Source organism: Coregonus lavaretus, assembly GCF_964263955.1.
Source record: "Coregonus lavaretus genome assembly, chromosome: 6".
In the NCBI taxonomy this organism is placed as follows: domain Eukaryota; kingdom Metazoa; phylum Chordata; class Actinopteri; order Salmoniformes; family Salmonidae; genus Coregonus; species Coregonus lavaretus.
The window spans coordinates 5,186,456-5,198,187 of NC_139993.1; the positions used below are offsets into that span (position 1 = coordinate 5,186,456).

Here is an 11,732-nt window from a genome sequence, read left to right on the forward strand (position 1 = left end):
CAGAGGGCTCCATATTGACATGATTGGTTGACAGTAGTTGAGGGTGGGATGTCCTGTATAAACAAACTCTCTTCCTGGGGCGGCAGGTAGCTTAGTGGTTAAGAGCATTGTGCCAGTAATCGAAAGGTGAAAAATGTGCCCTTGAGCAAGGCACTTAACCCTAATTGCTCCTGTAAGTCGCTCTGGATAAGAGCGTCTGCTAAATGACTAAAATGTAAGCTCTGCGCAAGAAGTATGAATGCCCTGACTTCTGCAGAGGTTGTATCACCATAAATGCTGCAAGGCCAATGCAGACGTCATATTGACCATGCAGCGCCTTTCAGGCTTGTGGTTTGTAGGGCCGGTTTCCTGGACACAGATAAAGCCTAGTCCAGGACTAAACGTAAGCTCTATGGAGAATCTACACTGAAATAGTTTTAATCTTTAATAGACTTAATCTGTGTGGGAAACCAGCCCATAGTGTTGTACATACCTTCACCAACAAGAGGAAAATACACTGGAACAGTTTGTTTTGTAGGTTTATTACAACTATGCACAAGGAGAAGGGGAGGCAGAGGGCAAAAAAAAAACTCCCCCTCAAAAACCTACAATCGTCCCAAAAATAAAATGGTACAAAAAGTGTTCATAATATTAAAAAGGGAGAAAAGCAAGATCCAGCCACACATTAAAATGACACCAAAGAACAGTAAGTGTAAAAGATCAATCCATTTTTCAGGTCCAAGTCCACAATAACCAGCTTCAGATGCGGCAGAGGATGAAAGATGGGTAGGGATGAGGTGAGGGATTCCAATGAGTGCTTCTGGGAATTCTAACTGGTCTCCATCTGCAATTAAAAACAAGTGAAAATTAGGACCAAATTCCAGCTACAAAGATCAAGTCACTTACATTGAAGAATTGACATGCCTATACTTTCATGCATTTACCTTGGCATTGTAAGCATCCAACTGGGCATCCAGCTCTTCAGCAGACAACTGCTGCGGTTTGCCACCACCACGTCCACCTCTACCCCTGCCCCTGGAGCCTCCGCCACCCCGCCTGTCTCCACCTCCCCGCCTGTCTGTGAAATTGGGGCGTCCAATTCTGTCTCTGTTGAATCCACCACTGCCTCCATTTGAACTGCAAACAGGTTCAAAGAATCAATGAGTAACAACTGGTAATCACTAGACATTTTTTTTTTTTTTTACATCAATCGTACATGACAAGGAAAAAATTATTATAGAATCATCACATACCTCTGTGAAGGCCGTCTCTGGGTATCGATTTGTGACGTGACGTGCTGAATGCTCATGGCGCGGCCTGTGAGCAAAGGGAAAACAAGATTAGGCATCTTTGTTCAGAAGGGTTAATCAATTACTACATTATTATTTTTTGACAAACAAGCTTCAAAACAATATTAATCAACTAATTCCAAATAAAGCTCACCATCGAGAGGTACATTGTTGTACTGTTTCATGGCTTTGAGTGCATCAGCCCTCCTCTCAAAGTGGACGTCAGCGGTTCCCTGGCTGCGGCCAGACCGGTCATAGTGAACAGCCGCTTTCTTCAATGTACCAAATTCCGCGAACAACTCCTGAAAAAAACATTACAAACACAATAAGAAACATGGCCGGTACAATTAATGTTTAACGTCAAAACGGTTTGGTGAATAGGCAGACATCTTTCTATCAATTGACTGTAGAAATTACCTGGATATCGGCGTCAGAGACACCGAAGTCAAGGTTTGAGACCAGGAGCTTGCCGCCAGTCTCCACACCGCCACCTCCAGCTCCCCCACCACCGCCAGCATTACCGCCGAAGCCACCTTCGAACATGTCGTGTTGCCATTTGTCCGGCAACTCTCTGGGCTGTAAAGGTACAATGAGAAAATGCATCTGCTGACTTCTGGTTCCCCTGCTCCTGCTGATCAGACTGAGCACATTTGAGTCAGTTGCTTAGGCAGGCAGGAGAATCTTGCATCATCACTATCATTTAGATACATTGGTCTATGGTGGATTTATGGTCAGTGTAACAGCACACATATTACTTAATAAAAACAACTAAATTAATATAGGAAATAAAGAACCAAAACTAAGCTAGTAGGACGGATGGCAGGACTTCAAAGTCAAAATGGCTCCTGCCCTACAGATGGTTTGAAGGTTGTGTAGGTAATTAGAATGGCAGTGTAGGCAACAACAACAAAAAACAGACTTGAGCTCGATGGCAAGGACCACATCCAGATTCTTCTTCAACTCCTCCAAGTGTAGAAAAAGTCCAAAGAAAAATCCTTCCTTCAAAACGTGTGAAAGTCATTGTGTCATGCTCCCTTAACCGACCGTAGAAAGTTCAATAAAGTTCTTTGGGGTGTTGTGCTTTGCAGTCTGGGTCAAAGTATGAAACAAAGAAAAACTCAATGTGGCACAGGAATGGTGGCCCAGTTGACTGAACATCCATTTTGAGTGTCGCCATTTTGTTAGCTTCGTTGCGTAAACAGTCCAATTCTTGATAATTTGACAAATCTGGGACTTTAAATTTAGGGCCGACAAATGAGATTAAGAATTTGTGGACTACCAAAACACCCACGAGGTACACGTTTTGAAGACCAAAGGTGAATATCTGGGCCAGCTGCATTCAAACTACACAAACAAGTGTTGGCTAGCTAGCTTATGAATGCAGATCAGCTCCGTTTTGATGTGGCCCACGAGGATGAACAACATGTTGTTAGTTAGCTAGTTAACGTTCACTCCCAGAAACTTGGGACATGAACATCAGTAACATTCAATAGTGCTGGCTGGCAACTGTTTGACCTGAAGCGGGGAAATGCAATGTAGACCATGGGCCCACAAACACGACTTTGTACGTCATTATCAAAGGAATAAACGTTTCTGAACAGTGCTTTCTTCTTTGGGTTGTGCCCTATAGCGCACTTCCCGTTGATAATTCCACATCCATCAGCAACTTTGCGAACTACCTGGTATGTGTAGCAGCACATTTTAACAAGATCGGCTAAATTATGTAACATTCGTCGTCGTCGCCTCTGCCATTCCTCCTTTTTCTGTGATCCTCCGTGTTCCTACCCTGCTGTATGGCGTGGGTCTGCTGTCGCTTCTGTCTCCGCTGAAGTTCTGTCGACTCCTCATGGGCCCGGATCCGCCGGTCCGGCCTAGAGAGCCAGCTCCACCGGGTCGGCCTCCACTCCCACCTCGACCCGATGATCCTCGGCCGCGGCCTCCTCGATTTCCGCGGCCACCTCCACCTTTCTTACTTTGTTGAATAATGTCATCCAAAGACATATCCATCTTATCAGCCATGGTGGCACTAGTCGTGTTAAAGATCAACAAATAATTGGAAAATGAACTTTTAGAATGTAGTTTTTGTTAGCAAAATCTATCGGCTTTCCTCTGTGCTGATCAATGGCGAATAGCTCAAGTTTGAGTGACGTGACTGGGCTTAAAGATAATTGTAGTAAGTGACGTAAGTGCATTCCTACTACCATTTCCGTTCGATTTAGCGCTTCTTTCACGACCAACGTCCTCTGCTGATATCTAGTGCCTCTATCCAGCATTGCAATCACAAAGGTACCTTTCTGGGGGGGACAGTGTATAATCAAAATAGTCAAAAGAGACCATCATATATTTATTTTTGACAATATTTTTAGATTTTTCTCAAATGCAAATAAACGAAAGGAAAAGACGAGACATATATTTACATGCTCTGGATGGCAGTATTGTACCTCTTTTGAAAACCTCCTTTGATCCTCCACAGGCATGGGTGGCGATGTTTTCCCCCGATTCGAGGATGTAATGTTAAATGTGTGGGAACTCTCAGGAAATGTTTCGTGTCTTCATTTTAAAATCCAAGGTAGGACTTTAGAATTTGAATACATTTGCCATATTACTTACTAGCTAGTTATTCCAAATGTCAACAGCGAAGTAACATCATGTGGCGGTGCACCACAGCTTTCTAGACGAGCAAACATTAAATGACCTACTGTGTATAGCTAGCTGTCTGTCTGGTTACTGTAACGGTAGCTAACTACTAAGCCAACGTTAAGAGTTCTAACGTTAGCTAGGCTAGCCTAAACCACATTGAACCAAAGCATTTGAACATTCATACGTGTGCGGATCAGGTACACGGGAGATGAAGGTTAAAATCAAGCAGTGGAACGGCGTGGCATCCTGGCTGTGGATGGCCAATGATGAGAACTGTGGGATCTGCAGAATGTCTTTTAATGGCTGCTGCCCAGACTGTGAGTTTTTATATAAAGCTGCTTACTAACTAACTACTGAGTTATTCGACATGTCTCATCAACATACTAAGTCCCTGAAATGAATGTATGCACAAACTCAATATGGTCCTTAGTGCATGTACAGTTACTTCGGAAAGTATTCAGACCCCTTGACTTTTTCCACACAAAAAAAATTCTCAGCAATCTCCACCCAATACTCCATAATGACAAAGTGAAAACAGGTTTTTTGACATTTGTGCACATTTATTAAAAACAAAAAACAGAACCACCTTATTTACATAAGTATTCAGAACCTTTGCTATGAGACTCAAAATTAAGCTCAGGTGCATCCTGTTTCCATTAATCATCCTTGAGATGTTTCTACAACTTGATTGGAGTCCACCTGTGGTAAATTCAGTTGATTGGACATGATTTGGAAAGGCACACACCTGTCTATATAAGGTCCCACAGTTGACAGTGCATGTCAGAGCAAAAACCAAGCCATGAGGTCGAAGGAATTGTCCGTAGAGCTACGAGACAGGATTGGGTCGAGGCACAGATCTGGGGAAGGGTACCAAAACATTTCTGCAGCATTGAAGGTCCCCAAGAACACAGTGGCCTCCATCATTCTTAAATGGAAGAAGTCTGGAACCACCAAGACTCTACCTAGAGCTGGCTGCCCGGCCAAACTGAGCAATCAGGGGAGAAGGGCCTTATATAGACAGGTGTGTGCCTTTTCCAAATCATGTCCAATCAACTGAATTTACCACAGGTCAGGGAGGTGACCAAGAACACCCAATGGTCACTCTGACAGAGCTCCTCTGTGGAAAAGGGAGAACCTTCCAGAAGGACAACCATTTCTGCAGCACTCCACCAATCAGGCCTTTATGGTAGAGTGGCTAGACGGAAGCAACTCCTCAGTAAAAGGCACATGACAGCACGCTTGGAGTTTGCCAAAAGGCACCTAAAGACTCTCAGACCACGAGAAACAAGATTCTCTGGTCTGATGAAACCAAGATTAAAATCTTTAGCCTGAATGCCAAGCGTCACGTCTGGAGGAAACCTGGCACCATCCGTACGGTGAAGCATGGTGCTGGCAGCATCGTACTGTGGGGATGTTTTTCAGCAGCAGGCACTGGGAGACTAGTCAGGATCGAGGAAAAGATGAACATAGCAAAGTATAGAGATCCTTGATGAAAACCTTCTCCAGAGCGCTCAGGACCTCAGACTGGGGCGAAGGTTCACCTTCCAACAGGACAACGACACTAAGCACACAGCCAAGACAACGCAGGAGTGGCTTCGGGACAAGTCTCTGAATGTCCTTGAGTGGCCCAGCCAGAACCCGGACTTGAACCCGATTTAGCATCTCTGGAGAGATATGAAAATAGCTGTGCAGCGACGCTCTTCATCCAACCTGACAGAGCTTGAGAGGATCTGCAGAAAAGAATGGGAGAAACTCCCCAAATACAGGTGTGCCAAGCTTGTAGCGTCATACCCAAGAAGACTCAAGGCTGTAATTGCTGCCAAAGGTGCTTCAACAAAGTAATGAGTAAAGGGTCTGAATACTTGTGTAAATGTGATATCAGTTTTTTTATTTTAATAAACTAGCAAAAATTCTTATCCTGTTTTTGCTTTGTCATTATAGGGTATTGTGTGTAGATTGAGGAGGGGAAAAAACAATCAATTTTAGAATAAGGATGTAATGTAACAAAATGTGGGAAAAGTGAAGGGTTCTGAATACTTTCCGAATGCACTGTATGTCTATTGATGCCTTCATATCTTGACGGTTATGCATAAATTGTCGTTTGATATCATGACGTGTTCAACGTTGTGACTATATGGACACTTATCCTCTGAGGGGAGACCTTTCAGCAACATAATGTCTACTTTCCAGGTAAGGTTCCTGGAGATGACTGCCCATTGGTCTGGGGCCAGTGCTCCCACTGCTTCCACATGCACTGCATCCTCAAATGGCTCAACTCCCAGCAGGTCCAGCAGCAGTGCCCAATGTGTCGGCAGGAGTGGAAGTTCAAAGAATGAGCTCATCCGGACAACATCACTTGAATGCCTTTCAAAGACAGACTGATGCGTCACAATCAGAGGATTCTAACGTTTCAGTATACATATGCTTATTTTTTGTACATTTCCAGCTACTTTGTTTTTCTCGGAGGCTGTCGTCGTTTGTATTCTGTGGAGGGGTGTGTGAATGATGAATGTGAATAAATGTATGATTAGGATTTAATCTTGACCTGCTACCAATTTAATTTTAAATAGCGGTTTTCTCAAACTCAAAGGTCTTTACATTGTATGAGAGTAACTCTCCTCTTTAACAAGCTGACCATTGATTAATCAATGCAAATTCATTGAATTGGTATCTATAGCCCCTGAGAAACTGCACAGAGTGTACAAAACATTAGGAACACCTGCTCTTTCCATGACAGACTGACCAGGTGAATCCAGGTGACAGCTATGATCCCATATTGATGTCACTTGTTAAATCCACTTCAATCTGTAGATGAAGGGGAGGCGACCGGTTAAAGAAGGATTTTTAAGCCTTGAGACATGGATTGTGTATGCTTGCCATTCAGAGGGTGAACGGGCAAGACAAAAGATTTAAGCGCTTTTGAACGGGGTAGTAGGTGCCAGGCGCACCGGTTTGAGTGTCAAGAACTGCAACGCTGCTGAGTTTTTCACGCTCAACAGTTTCCCGTGTGTATCAAGAATGGTCCAACACCCAAAGGACATCCAGCCAACTTGACACAACTGTGGGAAGCATTGGAGTCAACGTAGGCCATCTTCCCTGTGGAACGCTTTTGACACCTTGTAGAGTCCATGCCTGACGAATTGAGGCTGTTATGAGGGCAAACGGGGGTGCAACTCAATATTAGTAAGGTGTTCCTAATGGTTTGTACACTCAGTGTACATGCCCTATTGTTTTGACAGTCAGGACCACACAGAACAAACCAAAAGTGGAGCCACACCCGAAGTACATAGAAACGTATTTCAAACCACTCATATAGGATCAGATACATACACCCCACTAATAGGTTAGGGGTAGGATAGTTTGATGCTAGATATGTGGTGTACGGGAAACTTCCACTCTTGATGATACTGATGGGCTATTTTCTTGTGGCTAAACCACAACCCTGACTTGGCTTTAGATTTCCTCAGCCCTTTCCCAAATTCAACTTGTCTCTCTAAATCCATCAGAAAGCAGCACCTCAGCCAATACTGTACAGTACTCATTGTGCAGAGGCATGGATAAATACCTCCTGCAGAGAGCTGGTCCAATTAACAAGCATTAACTTGATCCCCGGCTGGAGCCATCCTACCGGGAACTGTACCTTGCTTCAATGTTAGGAATGCTTCTCAGTCCACCAAGGTTAATTGGAACCAAGATTGGTTACTGTAGTTTGAAATTAAAGTAAAAATAATACATTTTCTTTCTCTTCAAACAGTTTTGTCAAGTTCTTATACCAGTAGTTGATAAAGACAAATAGATCACTAAGTTGTTTTTGTATGAAACAATTTTAATAAAATAACTTATTTACAAAGCGGTGTAACCACAATTGATTGCACACGGTTTATTATGATTGTAAAAGCAATTGTAAACACACAATTTGCCATTCCAGTGGTGTTTGCAAAAGTTTGGAGGTAAAGTGTTAGACTAACATTCATGTCGTACATTTTAGAGTACAAACAGTTTGCAGGGTACATATTCATGTGGTACATATGCAGGGTATTCATTTCAAATTGAAAAGTCGTATGATGTAAATGACAACTCTTGAACTATAAACGCTGTCAGTAGGTAGAGTTGACCTATCACATTGGTTTACTGTGGTGGGCAGTAGGCCCTATTGCAGAATGGCCCTACGTGTCAGAGGACAACGACAGATCCATGTTTCACAACTTCCAAAAAAGCTTTCACACATCAACTATATAAAGCAATTAGAAAAGCTGATTACCATACTGTTATCTAATTCATTTCAGTGCTGCGTTCACCCTGTATAAAAAAGTACAAAAGCTCAAACTAACTTCTGCACCTGCAAACAGCATTACAAAGCGATGCCTGCTGAAATTTCCTGGGAGGAGCCCCTTTCCAGCAACAGTTCAGTTCATTCTCAAAGGCAACCATCTACTGTTGGCTGGCCTCCTTCCTTCCTCCCACCAGACCAGATATGTCTCCAGGACCACCTCGAGGGAGGGTACTGAATGACGATGTTCTACCGATCTGTCCATTTCATTCCATTGTCGAGGGGCAACCGGGAGGCCTGGACGAGGAAAGAGACTGAAGATTCAGTGGAGTTTTAGGGTTAGACGAGGAGGAGAGCTCAGTCGTCTTCCACCCCAAGCAGCACCTGCAGCTCCCGAACCCCCGTGCACTCTGGGTCGATGAGATCGGCAGGTGTCTCCCCACACTCGTTCTCCGCCTGAGGGTCGGCGCCAATAGAAAGCAGGTACCTGGTGGGAGAAGCAGAAAAAACTGCATTGTCAGGAAAGAAAGTACCCAATGGTATGTGCCGTGCTGAGATAGTTAAACGTGAGATTCTTCAGAGGGTTAGAGGAAAGTGGCAGATCCTCAGTGTAGTTTACTGCTATTGGGGTATGAGGGCTACTCAAAATTCAGCCAATGCATGTTTTGGTTTGTCTTCCTTGTAAGTGCTTGACACTAAACCGGCAGTGTGAGCTGCGTCCTAGTGACGTACAAATCTGAATCTTCACCTATCCTGAAGTGCATTGAATTCCTGAACTGCAGGGATGCTGCATTGACATGGTATGGCCAGCAGCATAAATACAAGTTAGTCAGGCTTGAAGTTGATATTAATAGTACATCGGCTCAAGACCCAGTTGTGCTAGCCCACTGACCTCGCTTAATGTGTGTGGATAAATAAATAAAGCTAGTGACTGTTGATGTGTGGGTATGCTAGGTGCGTTGACTCACTTGGCAATGTCAGGGAATCCGTCGCTGCAGGCTATGTGGAGAGGTGTCCAGCCCTCCTCGTCTCTCTGGTGGATGTCTGCTCCGTGCTTCACCAGCAGCTTCACACACTCCAGGTTCCCAGAGAGGACAGCCTCATGGATCGCTGCCATACCTGCAGAGCCGTCAATGGGAATGGATGTGAAATAGCATCAGTACAGGTTCATTGAAGGAACACTCAATGAACAAAGTTTATACTGAGGCATAAGTCCATTACTGTATGTGCTACAGAGACTCAAGTCAATGCATCAATACTGGAGTCATTAGAAATGATCAAGTCCAGGCTCTGTTGTAGCCGGCTGCGACCAGGAGACCCATGGGGCGGCACACAATTGGCCGGCAGGGATGTAGCTCAGTTGGTAGAGCATGGCGTTTGCAACGCCAGGGTTGTGGGTTCGATTCTCACAGGGGGCCAATATGAAAAAAAATAAAAATAATGTATGCACTAACTGTAAGTCGCTCTGGATAAGAGCGTCTGCTAAATGACAAAAAAAAATAAAAAATATTTGGAACTGTTAAGCCCAGTTTAAATCTAACCAGAGCATGAAGACACTTCTGATGCTTCAAGCTCTTGAATGCATTAAAATGGTTTCCATTTTGTTCTGATTTCATGGTGACTCACCAGAGTGGTAGATGGTTTCCAGGCTGACTCTCTTCTTTCTGATGAAGAGTCCGATCATGTCCAGCTCACCCTGCCGGACATAGTCCTGGAACACGATGTCGTTGGGGAAGTGGACGCTGCGGACCGGTTTGATCTGTGGAGAGGAGCGGGCGCAAGAAGAGCTGCTGGACTCTTTGGGGCCATAAGCCTTGATGCCCATGGACTGGGAGACTGGGTACTGGTAGTACTTCATCCTCGAGAAAGTTGTCTTGCTCAAAGATAAAACAATTGTGAAATCCAGTGACGGAAGAGGATTTCAGATGAAACTCTTCAAGCCTTTTTCAGTGGTAAAATAAACCAAAGGCAGTGAAATTAGACATTCAAGATATGTCCTTCAAAAAAGCCTTTCCTCTTGTCAATAGCTCTCGTGGTGCAGTGTCCTGTATGTTTCAGACAGTGGGGCAAATCCTGTTCTGAAATCCAGGGCCTGCGTCTAGACCTCTATATACTCTCTGCTGGTCTATTTTAGGTTCCATCACCTCACAGGTCAAGTACTAGAATTGGAAGATGAGTGGCCCTAGGAAGCGGGTCCCTCCTCCTACCATCCTGTCACAAGCACTGGATCGCCAGCCATGACAGTAGCAGTAACCACAGCTTCTGTTTTCACCCACTCCTCCCCCCTGCTTTTGAACTTGACCCCTCCCAGATGCATGACAGCCACTGGTCACGCACCACTGAAGGGGGAGAACCTTCTAGTAAACAGGACATAAAAATGGTTTACTGTCAATAGATGCCAATGCTAGGCACAGGGCCAAGAGGGGGTGAAGTGTCATGACTGGGCTGTTGAAAATAACAATGTTGATAAACCGTTTCAATTAGAAAGACTTGGGCAAATTAATCTGTCAAAGTCATATACAATGCATACCATTAACGTTACAGAAAGGTAATAACCAGTCAAAAGGGCTTTAGTTTGGTCGTCGTGGGAAATTCACTGCAAGAGACTAATCCAGTAAGCACGACTTAAAAATTGGCACTGATTCTTCATTGAATCATAGTTACGGACTGGAGTACTTACTGTGTTATAACCATTAGAAACATTGGGCCCTAGTTATAGCCTATTTACTGGCATACGTGAGGGAAAAAAGTATTTGATCCCCTGCTGATTTTGTACGTTTGCCCACTGACAAAGAAATGATGAGTCTATAATTTTAATGGTAGGTTTATTTGAACAGTGAGAGACAGAATAACAAAAAAATCCAGAAAAACATGTTAAAAATGTTATAAATTGATTTACATTTTAATGAGGGAAATAAGTATTTGACCCCCTCTCAATCAGAAAGATTTCTGGCTCCCAGGTGTCTTTTATACAGGTAACGAGCTGAGATTAGGAGCACACTCTTAAAGGGATGTTACCTGTATAAAAGACACCTGTCCACAGAAGCAATCAATCAATCAGATTCCAAACTCTCCACCATGGCCAAGACCAAACAGCTCTCCAAGGATGTCAGGGACCTACACAAGGCTGGAATGGGCTACAAGACCATCGCCAAGCAGCTTGGTGAGAAGGTGACAACAGTTGGTGCGATTATTCGCAAATGGAAGAAACACAAAATAACTGTCAATCTCCCTCGGCCTGGGGCTCCATGCAAGATCTCACCTCGTGGAGTTGCAATGATCATGAGAACGGTGAGGAATCAGCCCAGAACTACACGGGAGGATCTTGTCAATGATCTCAAGGCAGCTGGGACCATAGTCACCAAGAAAACAATTGGTAACACACTACGCCGTGAAGGACTGAAATCCTGCAGCGCCTGCAAGGTTCCCCTGCTCAAGAAAGCACATATACATGCCCGTCTGAAGTTTGCCAATGAACATCTGAATGATTCAGAGGAGAACTGGGTGAAAGTGTTGTGGACAGATGAGACCAAAATGGAGCTCTTTGGCATCAA

The 11,732-nt window shown here is 44.1% G+C and overlaps 3 protein-coding genes across 4 annotated transcripts; 1 reads left to right on the forward strand and 2 right to left on the reverse strand.

Moving 5' to 3' along the window:
* Positions 1 to 502: 502 nt before the first annotated feature.
* Positions 503 to 3,443, reverse strand: LOC311130469 (THO complex subunit 4-like). 2 transcript variants are annotated; one of them, XM_084163206.1, is made up of 6 exons: positions 3,054 to 3,443; positions 1,686 to 1,844; positions 1,423 to 1,570; positions 1,233 to 1,296; positions 924 to 1,116; positions 503 to 823 (listed from the first exon to the last, which is right to left on the reverse strand). In XM_084163206.1, exons 1-6 carry the CDS (start codon positions 3,285 to 3,287, stop codon positions 809 to 811), a joined length of 813 nt encoding a protein of 270 aa, XP_084019332.1. In that variant the 5' UTR covers positions 3,288 to 3,443; the 3' UTR covers positions 503 to 808. The 2 variants fall into 2 exon arrangements, with proteins under 2 accessions (XP_084019332.1, XP_084019333.1); XM_084163207.1 differs by having other exon boundaries at positions 2,188 to 3,413.
* A 33-nt stretch (positions 3,444 to 3,476) lies between these two features.
* LOC311130470 (anaphase-promoting complex subunit 11-like) lies at positions 3,477 to 6,446 on the forward strand. The gene is made up of 4 exons (XM_084163208.1): positions 3,477 to 3,554; positions 3,742 to 3,837; positions 4,106 to 4,225; positions 6,099 to 6,446. Exons 2-4 carry the CDS (start codon positions 3,744 to 3,746, stop codon positions 6,242 to 6,244), a joined length of 360 nt encoding a protein of 119 aa, XP_084019334.1. The 5' UTR covers positions 3,477 to 3,554; positions 3,742 to 3,743; the 3' UTR covers positions 6,245 to 6,446.
* A 1,346-nt stretch (positions 6,447 to 7,792) lies between these two features.
* Positions 7,793 to 10,864, reverse strand: LOC311130471 (protein phosphatase 1 regulatory subunit 27-like). The gene is made up of 3 exons (XM_084163209.1): positions 9,805 to 10,864; positions 9,147 to 9,297; positions 7,793 to 8,665 (listed from the first exon to the last, which is right to left on the reverse strand). Exons 1-3 carry the CDS (start codon positions 10,034 to 10,036, stop codon positions 8,536 to 8,538), a joined length of 513 nt encoding a protein of 170 aa, XP_084019335.1. The 5' UTR covers positions 10,037 to 10,864; the 3' UTR covers positions 7,793 to 8,535.
* Positions 10,865 to 11,732: the final 868 nt, after the last annotated feature.

Bases quoted from the DNA above. Each gene is read 5' to 3' on its own strand.
- LOC311130469 (XM_084163206.1), bottom strand. From the start codon at position 3,287: ATGGCTGATAAGATGGATATGTCTTTGGATGACATTATTCAACAAAGT. The intron at 1,571-1,685 runs GTAATTTCTACA...TGTTTTTTTCAG, and splicing joins TCTCTGACGCCGATATCCAG to GAGTTGTTCGCGGAATTTGG. The intron at 1,297-1,422 runs GTGAGCTTTATT...CTTTGCTCACAG, and splicing joins CAACAATGTACCTCTCGATG to GCCGCGCCATGAGCATTCAG.
- LOC311130470 (XM_084163208.1), top strand. From the start codon at position 3,744: ATGGGTGGCGATGTTTTCCCCCGATTCGAGGATGTAATGTTAAATGTG. The intron at 3,838-4,105 runs GTAGGACTTTAG...TGTGCGGATCAG, and splicing joins TCTTCATTTTAAAATCCAAG to GTACACGGGAGATGAAGGTT. The intron at 4,226-6,098 runs GTGAGTTTTTAT...TCTACTTTCCAG, and splicing joins TAATGGCTGCTGCCCAGACT to GTAAGGTTCCTGGAGATGAC.
- LOC311130471 (XM_084163209.1), bottom strand. From the start codon at position 10,036: ATGAAGTACTACCAGTACCCAGTCTCCCAGTCCATGGGCATCAAGGCT. The intron at 9,298-9,804 runs GTGAGTCACCAT...ACGGCTCTGCAG, and splicing joins GGAAACCATCTACCACTCTG to GTATGGCAGCGATCCATGAG. The intron at 8,666-9,146 runs GTGAGTCAACGC...TTCTCCCACCAG, and splicing joins GGATTCCCTGACATTGCCAA to GTACCTGCTTTCTATTGGCG.